Raw genomic sequence first — 19398 nt, forward strand, 5'->3', positions numbered from 1 at the left:
AAAAACACTGATCACAAGTTCCAGTGAAAAAAATGCTGATACATGTCTTTTCTGCAAAAGGACTGGGCATACATTGCACCAATGCAGGAAATTCAGGGAGAAAGCAGTTAATGATAGAATTAAATTCATTCAAATGGAAAAGTTGTGCTTTGGTTGTCTGAAGTACGGTCATCACTCAAAGAGTTGCATCAGTAGGAGTGTTTGTGACAAGTGCCAGAAGCGTCATCCTACTTGTTTGCACAAAGAACGAACCAAAGAGAAGCAAAAACCACCACAGGCCAAGCAAAATCGGAATCATGAAACTTCGAGTGAGGTTCATGAAGAAGTACAACTAGCACAGGATTACGAAATGACCAGAACTGCGACTTCAAATACAGTAATGCTTCATGGAGCTAAAATACAAACAGCTGCAATAGTTCCAGTGTGGCTTTCCTGCACAACACAACCAGCACAAGAAGTCCTTGTGTATGCTTTATTGGATTCGCAGAGTGACACAACATTTGTGTTGAGTGAAGCAGCAGAAACCTTACAGATAAATAGAGAGCAAGTCAAGCTTAAGCTTTCTACCATGACGTCAAGAACTACAGTTGTGAGTTCTCAAAGAGTAAGTAACCTACAAGTCCGTGGCTTTTACTCCAACAAGAGAATCTCCTTACCACCAGTGTACACGCGTGATTTCATCCCAGCTAACAGAACTCAAATCCCAACCAATGAAACTGCAGAGGCGTGGCCCCATCTAGTACACTTACAGTCAGAAATTGCACCTCTGCAGGACTGTGAAGTGGGTCTGCTTATCGGATATGACTGTTCACAAGCTCTGCTTCCGAGAGAAGTTGTTTCTGGCAAAGAGAACGAGCCTTATGCACAACGTACAGACCTTGGATGGAGTATTGTTGGTAATGGGAACCCCTGTGTTGATTATGGGGACGCAATCGGAATCAGTCATCGCATAGTAGTGAGACAAGTGATACCAGATGTTGAGTCTTCTGTCAACCTCAAAAGGGTAGTGCATTATGTGAGCCAAACCAAAGTAAAGGAAGTAACTCCTTCAGACATCATAAGGGTCTTGGAATCAGACTCCTCAGAAAGAACTGGAGATGATATTGTGTCTCAAGATGATCTCAAGTTCCTGACAAAGTTGAGAAAAAACATCGTGCAAAATGATACAGGTCACTTTGAAATGCCGCTGCCATTCAAAGAAGACAGGCCTAAATTACCCAACAACAAGATATGTGCCATACATCGCTTGAAGTGCCTGGAAAGGAGACTAAAGAAAGACCAACAGTACTACAGAGACTACGTAAGCTTCATGAATGACATCATTTCATGTGGTGATGCAGAGAAGGTCCCTGATGAAGAAAATGATGAGAAATTGGCTTGGTATATTCCACATCATGGGGTTTATCATCCACAGAAACCAGGGAAAATACGTGTGGTATTTGACTGCTCTGCCAAATTCCAAGAAACATCTCTCAACGACCATCTACTCACTGGTCCAGATTTAACCAACACATTGGTGGGTGTCCTTTGTCGCTTTCGGAAAGGTTCTGTTGCAATCATGTGCGACATTGAGAGAATGTTCCACCAGTTTCATGTCAAAAGGGAAGATCAAGATTATTTGAGATTCCTATGGTGGGAGAATGGCAACTTGGAAACCTCACCATCAGTTTACAGAATGAAGGTTCATTTGTTTGGAGCGGCCTCGTCGCCTGGCTGTGCCAATTTTGGCCTAAAACATCTGGCAACACAAGGACAAGGTCAGTTCAACGAAGAAACTATACATTTCATTCAAAGGAATTTCTACGTAGATGATGGATTGGCAAGTGTTCCGACTGAGAAGGAAGCCATCCAGCTTGTCAAGGAATCACGAGAGCTTTGTAGTATCGGACGATTGAGACTGCATAAGTTTGTTTCCAACAGCGAGAATGTCATGGCAACCATTCCACAAGAAGAGCGTGCCACAATCAAGGATTTGAACATGGCTTTGGACTTACCACATATGGAAAGAGCTCTTGGAGTAGAGTGGTGCGTCACGTCTGACTCATTCAAGTTCAGAGTTCAAGTGAAATCCAATCCACTAACAAGAAGAGGTGTGCTCTCTACTGTGGCCTCTATATATGACCCCTTGGGATTCATCGCACCCTTCGTCCTTGTAGGGAAACAAATGCTCCAGCAAATGTGTAAAGAAAGGATTGGCTGGGATGAGGAGCTTCCAGAAATCCTAAAACCTCAGTGGAAGTCCTGGATTAGAGACCTTCCCAACCTGACTAACATGCAAGTCAAAAGATCCTTCTTACCTTCTGATTTTGGTAATGTCAAAAGGTATGAACTTCACCATTTTTCAGATGCCAGTTTCTCAGGATATGGTGTATGTACTTACCTGCGAGCCATCAGTGAATCTGATGAAGTTTGCTCTTTGGTAATGGGAAAATCCAGAGTTTCCCCAATCAGTGTTACTACGATACCAAGACTGGAACTCACTGCAGCAGTTGTTGCAGCCCGAACCAGCGACATGCTTCGCAGTCAACTGGAAATCCAGGATCTTCAGGAATTCTTCTGGACAGATTCCACTGTTGTTCTTGGCTACATAAACAACGATGCCAGAAGGTTTCAGGTATATGTAGCAAATCGCATACAGAGGATCAAGTCAAGTACAAACCCTGAACAATGGGGTTATGTCGCTTCAGAAGATAATCCAGCTGATCATTCTTCTCGAGGTTTGACTGCAGAGCGGCTTAGGACCTCAAATTGGTTTACCGGCCCAACATTTCTTTGGCAAAAAGAACTTCCTGGCAGACAATGCAAGGTGGGAGAAATCAAGGAGGATGATCCTGAACTCCGCAAGCTGATTGTGTGTAACACAAAGTCAAAGGAAGACAGATCATTGTTGGATAACTTCAAGAAATTCTCTGACTGGTCAAGGTTATCGAGAGCAGTTGCCAGACTGAAACAATACATCAGAATGCACAAAGGTATTCAGCAAAGAACAAGTGATAGCACGAGTCTAGAGGAGAGAAAAGAAGCAGAACTTGTTATTATCAAGTTGGTTCAGGGAGAAGCATTCTCAGATGAGATAAAGAGCTTGGAGCTAAAGACAAGAGTTGAAAACAGTCCACTGTGCAAGTTAAATCCTTTCTTGGATGAAGATGGGATCTTAAGAGTGGGAGGACGTTTAAGTCAAGCCACGTTGCACCCTCATGTGAAGCACCCAGCAATTCTGCCAAAAAATAGCCAAGTAGCAGCTTTACTAATCAAGCATTTTCATGAAAGAATCCATCATCAAGGACGTGGAATGACAATGAACGAACTGAGAGCAAATGGTTGGTGGATCCTGGGATGCAGCGGTGCAGTTTCATCACATATTTTTAAATGTGTGACCTGCAGGAAGTACAGAAGAGCAAAAAATGGGCGACTTGCCACAAGATAGGACAGAAACAACACCGCCTTTTACTTACGTTGGCATGGACTGCTTTGGTCCAATCTATGTTAAGGAAGGAAGAAAGACTCTCAAAAGATATGGTCTTTTGTTTACCTGTCTATGTTCAAGAGCCATACATATAGAAGTGGTTGATGACATGACAACTGATGCGTTTCTCAATGCTTTAAGGGCATTCATTGCCATAAGAGGAAATGTTCGACAGCTAAGATCCAACCAAGGAACAAATTTTGTTGGTGCTAGGAGAGAGTTCATGGAGTTAATGAAGGGAATAGATCAAGAAAAGGCTAAGGCTCTAGAATGTGAATTTCTCATGAACCCTCCAACAGCAAGCCATATGGGAGGTGTCTGGGAGCGTCAAATAAGGACTATAAGAAGTGTTCTTACCGCTATTCTCGATCAGTCATCACAAAGGCTTGACTGCACCTCCTTAAGAACCTTCCTGATCTTGTACTTTGTCCTCATATTCCCCTCTTTCCTCTCTCCCTCTTTGGACTGACAATCTGTACACACACACACACACACACACACACACACACACACACACACACACACACACACACACACACACACACAACAGGAGTTATAAGGTTAATGGGCATCCAGTCAGTTAGCTAGTTAGTACCTTGGGTTCAATATCGGCACATGCACATATGGCAAAATAACCAGTTTCTCTCATTACATTTCAAACAGGACAGTGGTAACAACAGCAGGCTACGGACGATGTTAAGTTTTACATTTTAAATGGGCTGTATACATTTCAATGAGATCAACAGAGCAGTCAAATATGCTAATTTTACTACAGAGCAAACATCGTCAGAAAACACGTTTTCAACTAGGACTGCCACAGACGATTACTTTGATAGTCGACTAGTCACCGATTATTTTTTCAATTAGTCGACTAATCAGATCATCATCCATTGGATGTACAGCGTACAGCTTATTGCACCAGCAGCATCTGCTCTCATATAACTATCATTAGCTTACAGCTTTAAGTGTTTAAGGTATGTGCTAACTAAAAATAAAGACAAGATGATAGTTTATTAAATTTGAATGAAATTTACAGATTGTTTCGGTGAAGTTTAATAAACTCATTGTTATCTAAAATATAACGGGACACCGGAGTATATTGTCGAGCATCTCACACTTCTGATAATCAGTTGTCTGCTTGATGTTTATTCAGCTGTGTAAAAACTATAACTTTAATCTCAGCCAAACCGATTTACTCAGGAACAAATAAAATACTAAAAAAAGCCAAACAATAACAAAATATGTGGTGTCTTGATAAACTGAGCAGATATTTGAGGTTTACACAGTTACATTCTCGCCTGAAAATATGCTAAACGTTTATTTTGTGACCCAGAAAGAATAATAAGAGTAATATTAAAACTAACTAGCTGCCGCCATTGTTGGAAACTGAGCTGGGCTGCGCTATGAATTCTGGGACACAGCTCCTTCTTCTTCTTCGGGGTTTAACGGCAGCTGACATCCTTGTACATGCAGTGCTGCCATCTTCTGTTTCAGTCCGTTATTACACTCTTAAATTCTACTACTTGTTCCTGCTCTTTTGTGATCTTAGAAAGCTTCAAACGACGAGTCGACTATTAAATCAGTCGTCGATGATTTTGATAGTCGACATAATCGTTACTAGTCGACTAATCGTGGCAGCCCTATTTTCAACACAGCAGGTTACCTGGTGTAATGTTTTTCAGTTAAAAAGAAACATGGTCTGACTCCTACCTAACTATATAAAGAGTAACTGAAAGTTAAATGCAGCTAATATGTCCTGTTTTAAGCCAGGCACTTCCACCTCCGCTCCGCTGCGTTTCAGCCACCATTGCTCTGGCAGCAGCAACGGCGCTAGAGCGAGTAGGAGAGAGCCGAGCTGGAACAAACCATTTTGGGAGGGGGGAGGGGTTATCTATACTTTTGTTGTTAAAATGTTCCATCTCAATTAAGTACTGTATGCTTTTTATACTTTTAGTAGTGTGTCCCACAAACAGCAAATATTTTCAAAAAAAGTAAGACATCTTTGGGGGTGCTTTGATTCATTTTGGGGGTGCTGAAGCACCTCCAAAACTGGGCTAAAATCGCCCCTGATTAAGAATAACTTGATATTTCTGACTGTACAATACTAATTGTTTACTTACTGACAAACATTTCAAGTTCAACTAAATGAAAAAACAATTTGTGGTAACCTGAATATGATTAAAAATAATTAACAACACTTTTTGTAATGATGTTAAAATCAGCCCCACTTTTATTTTCAAACACAACAAAGTATAACATACTGGACACTGTTCTGCTGAACAACAAACAATTATATTGCCATCACTGTTATAATCTCACGATGAAACAAAGTCTCAGATGTAATTATTCTGAAAATAAGTTTAGGCCTACCACAAGTTTGTTTTGTACTTACATTACTTATATAATCAAAATAAAATATTTGTTCTGTCACAAGTGCAGTCTCTGATTTAAACAACACATTTGTTTTGCATTCCAACACAGGAGCTGGAATGTTGTATTATTTTAAGGATGGCTTGTTTCCAGTCCAGGCATTACTGCCTGAATGACTGTCATGGATCGAGGTGATCCAAATGTAGGTGCAGAAGAAAGTCTTTAACTTCCCTTAAGTACAGTGGCAGTGGATGTGGGTTGGAGATGCAATGAGCTTGAACCTGCAGGCGACCATCTTCACTGACCACACCATCTGTGACGGAGGACTCATCTCTCCTGTTGTCCTGCAAGCAAACAATCATATATTTTGGAACATGAACTTAATTGCTTTCTTAAAACATTTTTTTCTGCATTTGGTATAAAACAGACTCCAATTTAGACAATCTCAGGCCCCCTCCCCACCGGAGAGGTGACATTCAATGCCCCACTTGTCAGTCTGGATAGCCCTGACCACCACCCAACACACAATAATGTCATGAAAGCATCATTTTAAAAAGGGCTATGAAAACATGGCCAATAACTTTCATTCTGATGATGTGCAAAATGATTTGGGCACAAAACAAATTTTGCTGTTAGAAAACTTGCAGACTTCACTATTTACAGTGTAGACCCTCTAAACTAAGTTTGGGGGATGTGATCTTTCAAGAAATGCAGACCAAACTGTTGTTGTTTGTTTACTTACACAGCATGTCTTGTAGAATTAACTGGAGTCACCAGCAACAGCACAGTGCAGTCATATCTCAAGTCTAATAACAGAAGACAGGAAAAGATCAGTACAGAAACAACTTCCCCAAACCAAAGCACAAATAAAACAATAAGTAAAACAGGCTGATCTAAAGTATGATTAAAGTTCAGCCTTATTAATATAAATATCACTGACAGTTGCTAATATATTGGAAAACCAAAATACTTACCACTGAGTTGATGTCTTTCTGTCCAACAACAGGAGTGCTGGTCCCGAGCCTCAAAGACAGTAAGAAGCAAGCAGAGGGAGAAAAAACAGAACATTTTTTAGAAACTGATTTGATCCTTAATGGTAAATGGTAAATGGACTGGTTCTTATATAGCGCTTTTCTACTCTTCTGAGCACTCAAAGCGCTTTATACAACTTGTGCATTCACCCATTCACACCCATTCGCACAAGCACATTTTTCCTAGGTGCTTTCTAACTGACATTCACACACATTCATACTCCGATGGATGCATCGGAGAGCAATTTGGGGTTAGTATCTTGCCCAAGGATATTTGGCATACAGACTAGGGGAAGCCAGGAATCGAACCACCAACCTTCCGATCAGTAGATGACCTGCTCTACCACCTGAGCTACAGCCACCCCTGTGCAATGGCTGTGCAATTATTGTAACATTGAATTTGCTTATGTTGTTAAATAAAGGCTAGATTTGACATTAATAGATGCCATAGATGTTCAAAAGCTGCCACAAAGCATGAAAAGAATGGACGTCTCTGAAAACGTTGGAGCATTTTTGCAAATATGTGATGTCTTGATAAATTGAGCAGATATTTGAACTTTACACAGCTACATTGTCGCCTGAAAATATCTTAAAAGTTTATTTTGTGACCCAGAAAAAGTAATAAGTTTTTTAGCCGCGCTCCTCCGCCATTGCCGCGCTCCGACAACCGGCTGACAAATGCGATCCTCCTTTTCCCCAGACTACCCTTTCTGGGTCGCAAAATAACCTTTTAAGATATTTTCAGGCGAGAATGTAGCTGTGTAATGCTCAAATATCTACTTAATTTATCAAAATATCACATATTTGCAAAAGTGCTTCCACGTTTTCGGAAAGCTCTGTTATCCACCAGCGCGATAGCTGACCGGGAGGTCAAGGCTCGATAGAGTCTGGGAGCACAGCTAACTCCTGGCGTATTCTTTTTGACCCCCCTGCACTCTTTTGCTACTCAGGTTAAACATGATATAAATATATATATATATATATATATATATATATATATATATATATATATACAAACAGTTAGTTAGTTATGGCTATGGATTGAAAATACCCCACCCCTAACGGCTGCACCTCCCGAAGAATTTTGTCTGGGCTCTTATCTCACTTTTTTATTTCAAACAATCAACAGAAAATTTCACAGACATAGTTTTATGTAAGGTTTTTAAGGCTGTGGTGTTAATTTTTAAGTAACATGAGCCCAGCGGCAGCAGCAACGCTAGGCTAACACTAACTAGCTAACAAGATGATAAACCTGGTGCTAAACTAAAAGAAGCCACAAAATCAGTTTGAATAAGAGTAAACATTTACTCACCAAGTCAGTGTATCAGGTAAAGATTCACAGCAATGAAAACAATAATATCTTGAGCTGACGCTTTTCCAGGTTTGCTCAACATATTCCATAACAAATGGTGGCACCATGAACATGCGGACTGATCCAAGAGGGAGGAGGATGGTAGTCACGTGGCATTTTCAAAACACATCTTTCATCCTCCCGCACTGAGAAACAAAACTTCCAGCTTACTTAGTTTTTCTAAGTTAAGACAACTCAAATAAATTGAGTTTATCAGCATTTTTGCATAAAAAGTACTGGTAACTTATTTAAATCGAGTTCTGATAACAAATTGATAAAAACTGAGTTCAACCTATTTAATATTTTTGATTAAACACAATATTACATTTTACAATGTAGTTTACTTAACGCAGCTTGTTTCACAGCTGTTTCCATCACTTAAATGATAACTGATAAATAAACGATGATGATAATTGTCAATTGTCAAGTTACAACATGATAATGCATGAATCTTAAATGTGGCCTACCAAACACTTGAACTTTTTAAACATGTGCATGTGTATATAAAGCATTTAAGGTTTCACTTCAGATGTCTCTCACAGGCAAGAATCATCATTGGTGGGGTCAGTGGAAGTTATAGAACTGTTTGGTCTGTTTGTGTTGGGTATCCTGTGTCCATTTGCCAACTCCTTTATACATCTGCCAATTTTTCCTCTTCCTTTGATTTCATTACATATGTATGATCAGATAATCATGACAGGACAGCTGCACACAGATTGAAGATGCATTCAAAAACATTGAGCCAACTTAAATGTTGAGTGATTTGGGAAACATCTCCCTAAGTTAACAAGTGACTTGCTTATTTAAAATGAATTTGACTCATAGTCATCCATTTCTTCCACATATATACTCCGGGTCACGGTTGGGCTGGAGCCCATTCCTGCTGTCACAGGATCACCGTAAAAATAAAAAGTGACTAAATTATTCTAAGCACCTGCTGGGGTTATTAAACCCTAGACAAGCAGAACAAAGATGGGAAGGAAAAGGTGGGACTCATAAAAACCATCAAATGAAATGTTAGAGTGAACTTTATTGTTATTCGTACGAGCATCCAGCATTATACCCTGCACAGTGAGAAACTAAAACAATCGCTTCACATGTGAAAAGGTACAACACGAGGGAGACGACTAATCACTAAACAGAAGAGGCAGTTTATGAAACTCTTATCAGCCATTTACAATTTATTGTTATTACTGTGGACCCAATATGACAATATAACAAATGAAAAATACTAATGAAAAATTTCGATTGAGAATGAGAAACAAACAAAAAGAGGAAGGTTTCTGTCATTGAATTGTTTATCCCTCACTTTGGTGTATAATATGAATGGTCATGGTGAACATCTTTATCAGGAAAAACTGTGAAACTTATGAAAATACAGTCAAAACTCCAAAGTTTATGCTCCGCACTTCTTCTAAAGATATCCAGTGGGGCGGAGTCTTTTGGCCCACGGGCCCTATGTTTGGCACCTTTAGTCTATAGGATTACTTTTACTGGAGGAGCACAATGGTTAGACAAGTGCTTAGGATGCAATAACAGTGTCTTAAATGCAATAACCGATTATTAAGAGAGCCCAGAACAAATACACGTGGTGTTCCAAATGCAAACACAGTGTAATTTGCAGAAATGACCCAAATCCCAGGACAAAGAGCACGTCCCTGTCTGACATCCACCAGCCACATGCATCCAGTTTTCTGATAGTTTTCTGGTGGTGGCACAAAGCACTATTATTACCCAAGTTTTAGGGTTGGGTTCAAACTCTAAATTCTAGACTTTATTCATTAACTTTGAGCTTAACCTGAAAGGACGCGTGCGCGCACCGCCTGGAGTAATTTTTCTTACAGTTTAATAGAGTACCTGGAGGTGATGACACCGCCTTCCCAGTGATCTACAAAGCACTGCCTGATAAACGCTTTAGCTTCATTTCAGTTTTGCTCCGACTGATAAAATGTCCGGGGATGCTCACTTGCTCGTGGCAGCAGACTATGTGGTGTTTGCTGTCGTTCTGCTCCTGTCTGCTGCTGTTGGTTTTTATTACGCCTGGAGAAGCAGGAGACAAGGAACCTCCAGGGACTTTTTAACTGGGGGCCGAAAACTCAATGCCCTGGCTGTCTCCATGTCCCTCACTGCCAGCTACATGTCATCCGTCACTGTGCTCTCCAACCCAGCCGAGGTAACGTGTCGGGACTGTCCTGGATCTGCACTCAGCTTCCTCAGCGCACAAACATTTATTCAGAGCTTAAATTAGAATTTTACAAAATGCGTAAAACTGTGATTTCTGTGCATTAGAAGACGGCTGGAGTCAGCTGACCGAGCATTACTTTGAGTACACTGCTTTCAATTTCAAACAAATCAAATAACGTATTTAAAGTTTTCATGTTACTCACCAGAGTTCAGCACTGTTCATATGTTGCTCCAAAGCTCGTTCAGTATCAGCAGCATCAGCGTTTCAAATGATCTCCGGCAAAGTTTCACCAGCCTGACTCTGGCACCCGGTGAAGAAACACCGTCGCCTGTGTTGTTCTTTATATGATACTGTTTTGCTATTTTTTGTTTCCATAAATGCTTTTCAACCTGTCCGTAGGTGTATCGCTACGGAGCCATATTTGGCTATTTAAGTATTTCCTATGTAATAGCAGTGGTGTACACATCCGAGATCTTTCTCCCAGTTTTCTACAGACTGGCCATCAACAGCACATATGAGGTAACTGTGGTTTTGTTTTCAACATTATTTTAGCTATATTTTAAACTGTTGGCTGGGCTACACCTGTCAGTAAGTGTACAAAGTACTAGCTTTGAATTGGAGGGAGTGAGGGGAACTAGAAGTTTCATGTATCAGTATCAATATGCGTCTTTTCTCTGTCTGGTCTCTGCCAAGTATCTGGAGCTGCGTTTCAGCAGAGCCACCCGTCTCCTGGGAATGACGATCTTCTTTTTTAATGTAGTAAGAAGCCAGTGGTTCAATCTTTGTAGTGCTTTGACTTCTGCACATAAAACTATGTTGGTATCAGCAGAGACATGTTGTTGTGACTTTCTAACTCTTTGCCACAGTTGCTCTACACTGGACTTGTAATTTATGCTCCAGCTCTGGCTTTGAACCAAGGTATGTCAGCTCCAGTTCACAGCAGTTAAGTTCATGAAGGGATCTTGAACAAGAGTGTTTTCCTGTTAATGAATTTTCCTTCTTTTTGCAGTGACTGGTATGAACCTGTGGGGTGGGATTATTTCGACAGCCACTGTTTGTACTTTGTATTGTGCACTGGTTAGTAAAACATTTATTACATACGACACACACACTGCAGTGCATCACATTGTCAGTCGAACCTCATCGAGCATCACTAAGCCAGGAACCTTAAGAGACCCCCACTTTCACATTCAGCAGAGATTAAATGAGAATTTTTACATTTTCCTAAAATTCATGAGGTCCCCTTCCCATTTACCCTTTAAAACAAAATATCTCTCATTTAACATCACCTCTGATTTCTTGACGTTTTCATTTGGATGATTTAATTCAAATCATTTGTTTTGTTTCATGAAAAATATGTGCCCATTTTTAAAATTTGATGTTTTCACCTGCAATCACTAAGGGTCAAAAGTTGAAACCGTGATTGCATAATGTGTTGCATCACCTGGTTTTTTTTTTTCTAAAAGTCTGCAAACATTTGAAAGCTTAGAAACCAGTTGCTGTAGTTTACAGAGCACAATGTTTTCTCATTCATGGGTAATCTAGGACTTCAGCTTTTCAACAGTCTTCACAAAAAATGTGACTCTTCAGACAGAACAAATTTTCACTTTGCTCCACTGCAGATTAAACAGAGGTATACAGCTGTCTGTGGATGCATTAGTTGTTATTAATCTCTGGCACTTTTCCATAGCTTGTCCTTTCAGAGGGCCCGGTGCCCCCCCCCCACCCCCCATTAGTGTACTTGTTACTGAAAAAAGTAATGTCGTTAGTGACACCGTTACTTGTAACGCCGTTATTCCCATCACTGGTGCTTTCTGAAAATGTTCTACTACAGAATACGGTCACATATTTCCAAGTTATGCATTCTGTTCATAAATACAGCTTCCTAACCTTTTTGACAGAGATTTTTCCTGCTTTGTGGCGTTTGTTACAGGGTGGCCTGAAAGCTGTGGTGTGGACAGATGTTGTTCAGGTAGGGTTCTGGATCAAATAAAATGAAAAAAAATACACAAATGCCCTCCAAATAGTTGTGGTAGATGGCTGCCCCTCCCTGACGTTGTTGTTTCTTCCTGTTAAAAGGGAGTTTTTTTGTTCACACTGCCATTTGATTACTGGCGTTTTCTCTGGATTGTAGGGTCTTTATCTTACAGTATAATGTCCTTTTGTTATGATTTGGAACCATATAAATATATTCCATATGCTATGTAAGTAAAACTGAATTAAATTACAATCAGGTTTTGGTCTAATTTTATCGACACCACAACCACATTTGAGTCATGTCTTGATTCTTTGCAGTATTCATGTAAATTAGCAAGAATTTGATAACTGGGACCAAAATCTATCAACATAGTTACAGAATACAGATGTGCCAACCAAACAAATCTCTGATTTTTCTTCTAGATTGGAATAATGTTTGCAGGCTACATGTCTGTTATAATCAAATGTGTGATCTTAAAAGGAGGAATCTCCACTATCTTGTCAGATGCCCAAGAAGGAGGAAGAATTAACTTTGTGGAGTGAGTATATGTGTGTGTGTGTGTGTGTGTGTGTGTGTGTGTCTTTTATACTTAAATCATCCTTTCATTGTGTAATCCCAGCTTTGACATAAACCCTCTGAGAAGACACACTTTTTGGACACTAGTCATCGGAGGGGCATTTGCTTGGAGTGCAGTTTATGGGACCTACCAACCTCAAGTTCAGAGATACAACTCCTGCAAGAGCATTAAACATGCCAGATTGTGAGTGATTCAAAGGAATATATTCCTTCCTTCCTGTTTAGCTTGCAAAACACAAACTAATCAGGCAGGGCACAGATGACCAGCAAGCTAAAACCAAGAATCTTGTTGCGGTGAGGCCACAGTGATAACCATTAAACTGTTTTAATAGAGAATTAATGCAAATACATTGTACAAGGTTCCTCATAGTAATAAATTAAGAAAACAACGATATATGACACGTCTATTTCCACATCTATGTAAATTCTGATTCAGCCAAAGGCACTACATTGGTGGGGTTTGCTGGCAAATGACACGTTCTTATCATAAACTCGGAAAAGATAGCTATGATAAATGATGACATCATCAGCATACAGTGATAGGAAATATAATCTCGTTTGCTATGCTGCACTGATTTTTGTATGCATACTTCACTTCTTCGTGTTGTGTTTTTTCAGAGCTCTGTTCATCAACGTGTTAGGCCTAGCTTGCACCCTGACATCGTCAGTGATTTCAGGGCTGTGTCTTTATTCGTTCTATAAGAACTGTGACCCATGGAAAGCTGGACAAGTTTCATCACCTGATCAGGTACATACACATAAATAGGGCTGCCACAAACGATTATTTTGATAGTCGACTAGTCACCGATTATTTTTGCGATTAGTCGACTAATCAGATCATCATCCATTGGACGTAAAACGTACAGCTTATTGCACCAGCAGCATCTGCTCTAATATAACTATCATTAGCTTACAGCTTTAAGTGTTTAAGGTATGTGCTAACTAAAAATAAAGACAAGATGATAGTTTATTCAATTTTAATGAAATTTGCAGATTGTTTCGGTGAAGTTTAATAAACTCCTTTCTATCTAAAAGATAACGGGACACCCGAGTATATTGTCGAGCATCTCACACTTCTGATAATCAGCTGTCTGCTTGACGTTTATTCAGCTGTGTAAAAACTATAACTTTAATTTCAGCCAAACCGATTTACTCAGGAACAAATAAAATACTAAAAAAGCCCAACAATAACATTTTTAAGTTATCTAAATGACTCATATATCATGTTTAACCTGAGTAGCGAAAGACGGTGGTGGGTTTGAAAACGATTTGCCGGAGTCCGGTGTTCTCAGCGGCTCTAGTGAGCCTTGCCCCCGGTTAGCTATCGAGCTAGTGGGTAACAGACGTCTCCGAAAACGTCAGAGTGCTTTAGAAAGTATGTGGTGTCTTGATAAACTGAGCAGATATTTGAGGTTTACACAGCTACATTCTCGCCTGAAAATATGTTAAACGTTTATTTTGTGACCCAGAAAGAATAATAAGAGTAATATTAAAACTAACTAGCTGCCGCCATTGTTGGAAACTGAGCTGGGCTGCGCTATGAATTCTGGGACAGAGCTACTTCTTCTTCGGAGTTTAACGGCAGCTGACATCCTTGTACATGCAGTGCTGCCATCTTCTGTTTCAGTCCGTTATTACACTCTTAAATCCTACTACTTATTCCTGCGTCTTTTGTGATCTTACAAAGCTTCAAACGACGCGTCGACTATTAAATCAGTCGTCGACGATTTTGATAGTCGACGTAATCGTGACTAGTCGACTAATCGTGGCAGCCCTACACATAAACAAAGAAAACGAAGGATGTACCAACAGTGCCACTGTTTTTATTCAAGTGTTTTTGTGATCTTTCAATAAAGTTTTTTTTTCTTTACAGCTGTTGCCTTATTTGGTGATGGATATCTTGGCAGATCACCAAGGTCTTCCAGGACTATTTTTTGCTGCAGTATATAGTGCCTCTCTGAGGTTCATACAACATAATTTGTTAGATTTTTATATGTTATATCTGATGAATGATGCCTGTAACATTTAAAGTTGTGCCACATTTAAAGTCTCAGTAATGTCCATTACTCCAAAGTAAACATGGTTCATTTGTTCATGTTCAGCACAGTTTCTACTTCAATCAATGCAATGGCTGCAGTGACCATGGAGGACCTGATCAAACCACGCATTGAACTGTCTGAGAAAAAGCTTCTCTTAATCTCCAAAGGGCTGAGTAAATAATAAGTTATCTGTTGTTTGTTTATAATATACAGTGGGGCAAAAGAGTATTTAGTCAGCCACCAATTGTGCAAGAGAGGCCTGTAATTTTCATCATAGGTATATCTCAACTATGAGAGACAAAATGAGAAAACCTTGTGAAGATTTACAGAAAACGTTTGACCCCTGTCATTGCCAACAAAGAGTATATAACAAAGTATTGAGATGAACTTTTGTTGTTGACCAAATACTTATTTTCCACCATAATTTGCAAATAAATTCTTTAAAAATCTATGATGAAAATTACAGTCCTCTCATGTTTTTAAGTGGGAGAACTTGCAAAATTGGTGGCTGACTAAATGCTTTTTTTGCCCCAGTGTAAGCTGCATGTTATGTTAGATTAAACTAATCTCTGTTTTGTGGATGTGGCTGGTAGTTGATAAAAATGTCATTTTGTGATGTGATGTTTTTGCAGGTGTGTTTTTTGGAATTGTATGCGTTGCCATGGCTGGACTGGCATCACTCATGGGACATATGATGCAGGTAGAGGGATCTGTTAATGCAGAGCTGTCAATGTTTTCAGGCAAACAAATCCAGGAACGTTGTTGTTGTTTATTAGAAAGCATGTTAGTTACATAAATAAGTACATTTTTCACCTCAGTAAATACGACCATTTTTAAAGTGTTTTTTGAGCTGCAGGTCTCTTCAAACAGGCAGTGTCCATCATTGCTGGGGTCTGTGGAGGTCCTTTACTCGGTCTGTTCAGTTTGGGTGTCCTCTGTCCATTTGTCAACTCCAAAGTAAGTCCATTCTCATTTTGGTATTTTCATTTGAAAATTTCTACCTCCAGGGATCTCAAAATCTGGCCAAAATCAGCCCTTGGTAGCATGAAAGAATCGACATTTGTATCATTGTTTCAACTGTATTGCATCAACCTGTCATCGTATAACATAGTATACATAGGGAGTATTTTTTCTTATACGGTATTTACAGTATAAAAAGTCACCCTTATTAATGTTCAATGTTTAAAAAATGTTAACGGCATGAAAAAAAATAACAATTACCAAATAACTTTAAAAACCAACTATAATCTTCCTATTTTTTTTATTTATTTTTTTTGTTTGTTTGTTTTTACTGCATAGCTGTAAAACCCCATCAATTGACCCTGTTCAGTGGAACCAACTCGCAGGATTTTATAATTTGTTGAGATTGAGTTTATTGAGCTTATTGTTAGGATTGGATCAGGTGCTGAGCCGTCTCTTGGTTGCACAGCGTTGATGGGGGCTTGCTGGTTGAGCATTTCTTCTTCACTCACCTTTTTCCACTCTCTGTGGTTACACACCACTTTGTAACAAATCATTAGTTATTATTCATCATCTAGTTGTAATCCATCTCTCTGGATTGTAGGGTCTTTACCTTACAATAGAAAGTGCCTCCAACCAAGTTTTGTTGTGATTTGGAACTGTATAAATGAACTCAGAAATCATCCGTTTTCGCTTACATAGTTCTGCTGTCAAACTGAAAATAATATTGAAAAATGAGCCTGAGCGTTGAGTAACACTTGACTCTAACAAACATTTTTGACTATTGGTCTATGTAATATATATTTCATGAAGCTCCTTATATTTGTCCACAGGGAGGCATATGGGGCCTCGTGGCAGGTTTGGCTGCAGCTGTGTCTGTGACCATTGGAGCATTGATATACCCTTCTCCTCCTGAGATGACCCGACCTCTCTCGCTGAGCACTGAGGGTTGTAACTTTACTTCTGGTGGCAGTCTCAACTGGACTACCCCACTGCCAACAGAACCAAGTCTTTTTACCACAACCCCAGGACAGAATACTGATGACATGTAAGTGTGGTTCAGTGTGTGTTAGATCAATTAATATAATATTGCCTGGTGAGATGGGATGACTGAGCTTTCCTATAATATAAATAAAGGCCATATGAGAAAAAACTAATCTCTCTCACCACCAGACATGCGGTTCAGTGGCACTCTCCATCCTACCTTTATTTCGCTGTCATTGGAGGTTTAACAGCTATTATTGTTGGAATAATCATCAGTCTTTTGACAGGTAAGAAAAAAAGAAAAGATTTTGCCATTGGAACTGTGATATCATTTTCTTATTGTTTCTTCCACTTATCATTTCAGGGGGATTGAGGGAGACGGTGGACCCGAGACTTATGCTAATGAAAGAAGACACTCTTTCTTATCACCTGTTCAAACGTGTCAAAGACGGGGTACGTGCTGAAGAGCAAAGGTATCAAAAGCAACAGACTGAAGACAGGTGCTCAATTCTGCCTTGTACTTTACCTTCCTTAGGTCATGGGAGGAACAGACAATGTTGGTCAGCCAAACAAGGAGGATGGAATCAATAATCCTACACATGGGGAAAGTGACAACGATACCTGTGTCTCATCTTTTTAACAACCGATACAGCTGAAGAATTTCATGACAGAGCTGCTGCAAAGCTCAAATCCAGGATTGTACTCATCTGACTTCATAAGAAATGACACCAAAGGAACTGAGTTGCCAGCGAGACAATAATGTTTTTATTTTTCCAGTGATTCCGTAAAAAGTTGCCCTCCTCTGACCAGGAGGGCAATGCAGACTTTGCTCACTTCATGTACCAGCCAGAGATGCTGAAACATCCACAGGATACAATCCACACAAACAGTTTAGGTGATGAATACATGACGATGCTATTTATTACTGAGTCATAAAGCTTTTTTAGCTTTGGTTTATTAACCCAAATGCCAAGAAACTCTGAAAGCTACAGTAATGGTGAAAAGAAATGACACCCTCTTTAATGGTATGGTTTTACATATTAGAGCAGCAAAAAATAATCTAGTGCTTAATGTATCTTAAAATTAATAAAATGCAACATCAGATGAACGACATCTGACGCACATACTGCATCATTTTATATCTGACAAAAACTAATCCACAATGCAGATTCAATGTGCAAGTCTGGAGCAGTGAGGTATGTGTTTTACACAATTCTAAGGAGGAAGAACATCAGCAATGACCTTAAAGAAGAAAAGAAATCCAAGAGGTACTCCTCAGGCTCTCTTTTTCATAAAAATGAACATGGCAGCATGGTTCAGGCTCACAAAGTGGAATCTGAACAAACCACAAGACGACATGACCATTGTCCTTCAGCGCCACATTTTGCAAAAGTTAAACATAGCACTTCAATACAACCACCTCATCACAATTGTCAAGCCCGGTGGTGGAGAGGTTACAATTTGGGCTCGTTTTCCAGCTACAGGACCCGGGCACCTTGCAGTCAGAGTCAATCAAACTCCTCTGTATGCCAAAGTATTCAAGAGTAAGATATGAAATCATCTTTCTGGCCAACAGTTAAAGCTTGGACCAGAATGGCCAAAAAAGAAGAGTCTGGTGTTGCAGTGGTCCAAACTCCAGACATCAGCTCAATTAAAACACTGCGGCAGGATCTTAGCAGAGCTCTGTATGAACAAATACCTGCAAACCTCAATGAACTGAAGCAATGCTGAAAAGAGAAGGAACCAAAATTGCTCCACAGGAATGTGAGAGATTGAAAAAGTCCACAGGAAAACATTATTTTGAGTTATTGCTGCTAAAGGTGGGTCTACAACCTGTAGATGCAGTGTAAGATTTCATAGCCCTATGAGAACCTCCCTTTTCCGAATCCAACTGTATCTTTTAAATGGCTGTGAGACTGACACCAGCGCTGATCCACACAGGTGTTCACTGTTCACAGACACAAACTACATCTTTCTTGGCTGCCACCTCAAAGCACATTGTGCGCTGTCGGTCCTGGGTGCTGCACAACAACATTCAATATTTAATATTTACTGTTATTTACACTTAGCTAGATTAATGCGATGGTGCTGTGTTTATTATGTTGCTTTCTTTTTTTTGCTTGTTTTCTCTTGTTATATCTTGTTTTCTTTTTTTTTCTCGACAGGTGATCCGGGAGATTTTTTTCTTTTTAAGTGCCCTTTCTCACTGTCCCTGTTCCCCTCTGTTTTTCTTTTCCTCCCTTTCCTATCCCTCAGCCATGTTTGTCCCATGTGTAACAACTGAAAATAAAATAAAATAAATAATAACAACAAAGTTCGATCAAGTGGACCAATACGGCCAGTAGCGGTTTTTGATACGGGCGACACGGGCGGTTGCCCGGGGCGGCATCGTGGTGGGGGGCGGCATCACGGGCATTGGCAAAAAAAATTTAAAAAAAAAATTCTCGTACTCATGCTT

General features: G+C 39.8%; 1 protein-coding gene and 1 long non-coding RNA gene across 2 annotated transcripts; one reads left to right on the forward strand and one right to left on the reverse strand.

The window, feature by feature from the left end:
* Positions 1 to 5121: 5121 nt before the first annotated feature.
* Positions 5122 to 8626, reverse strand: LOC146499774 (uncharacterized). The gene is made up of 4 exons (XR_014870318.1): positions 8180 to 8626; positions 6811 to 6859; positions 6579 to 6642; positions 5122 to 6180 (listed from the first exon to the last, which is right to left on the reverse strand). It is a non-coding gene; the product is annotated as an uncharacterized LOC146499774 (long non-coding RNA).
* Positions 8627 to 10048: 1422 nt separating this feature from the next.
* On the forward strand, positions 10049 to 19254 carry LOC146499775 (sodium-coupled monocarboxylate transporter 1-like). The gene is made up of 17 exons (XM_085138637.1): positions 10049 to 10391; positions 10803 to 10922; positions 11097 to 11162; positions 11270 to 11321; positions 11413 to 11480; positions 12337 to 12375; positions 12804 to 12919; positions 13001 to 13141; positions 13576 to 13705; positions 14831 to 14919; positions 15060 to 15169; positions 15629 to 15696; positions 15867 to 15953; positions 16790 to 17004; positions 17130 to 17227; positions 17305 to 17393; positions 17476 to 19254. The coding sequence occupies exons 1-17, from the start codon at positions 10167 to 10169 to the stop codon at positions 17578 to 17580; spliced, it is 1818 nt and encodes a 605-aa protein (XP_084994763.1). The 5' UTR covers positions 10049 to 10166; the 3' UTR covers positions 17581 to 19254.
* Positions 19255 to 19398: the final 144 nt, after the last annotated feature.

Source organism: Neolamprologus multifasciatus, chromosome 17 (genome assembly GCF_963576455.1).
Source record: "Neolamprologus multifasciatus chromosome 17, fNeoMul1.2, whole genome shotgun sequence".
Taxonomy (NCBI): domain Eukaryota; kingdom Metazoa; phylum Chordata; class Actinopteri; order Cichliformes; family Cichlidae; genus Neolamprologus; species Neolamprologus multifasciatus.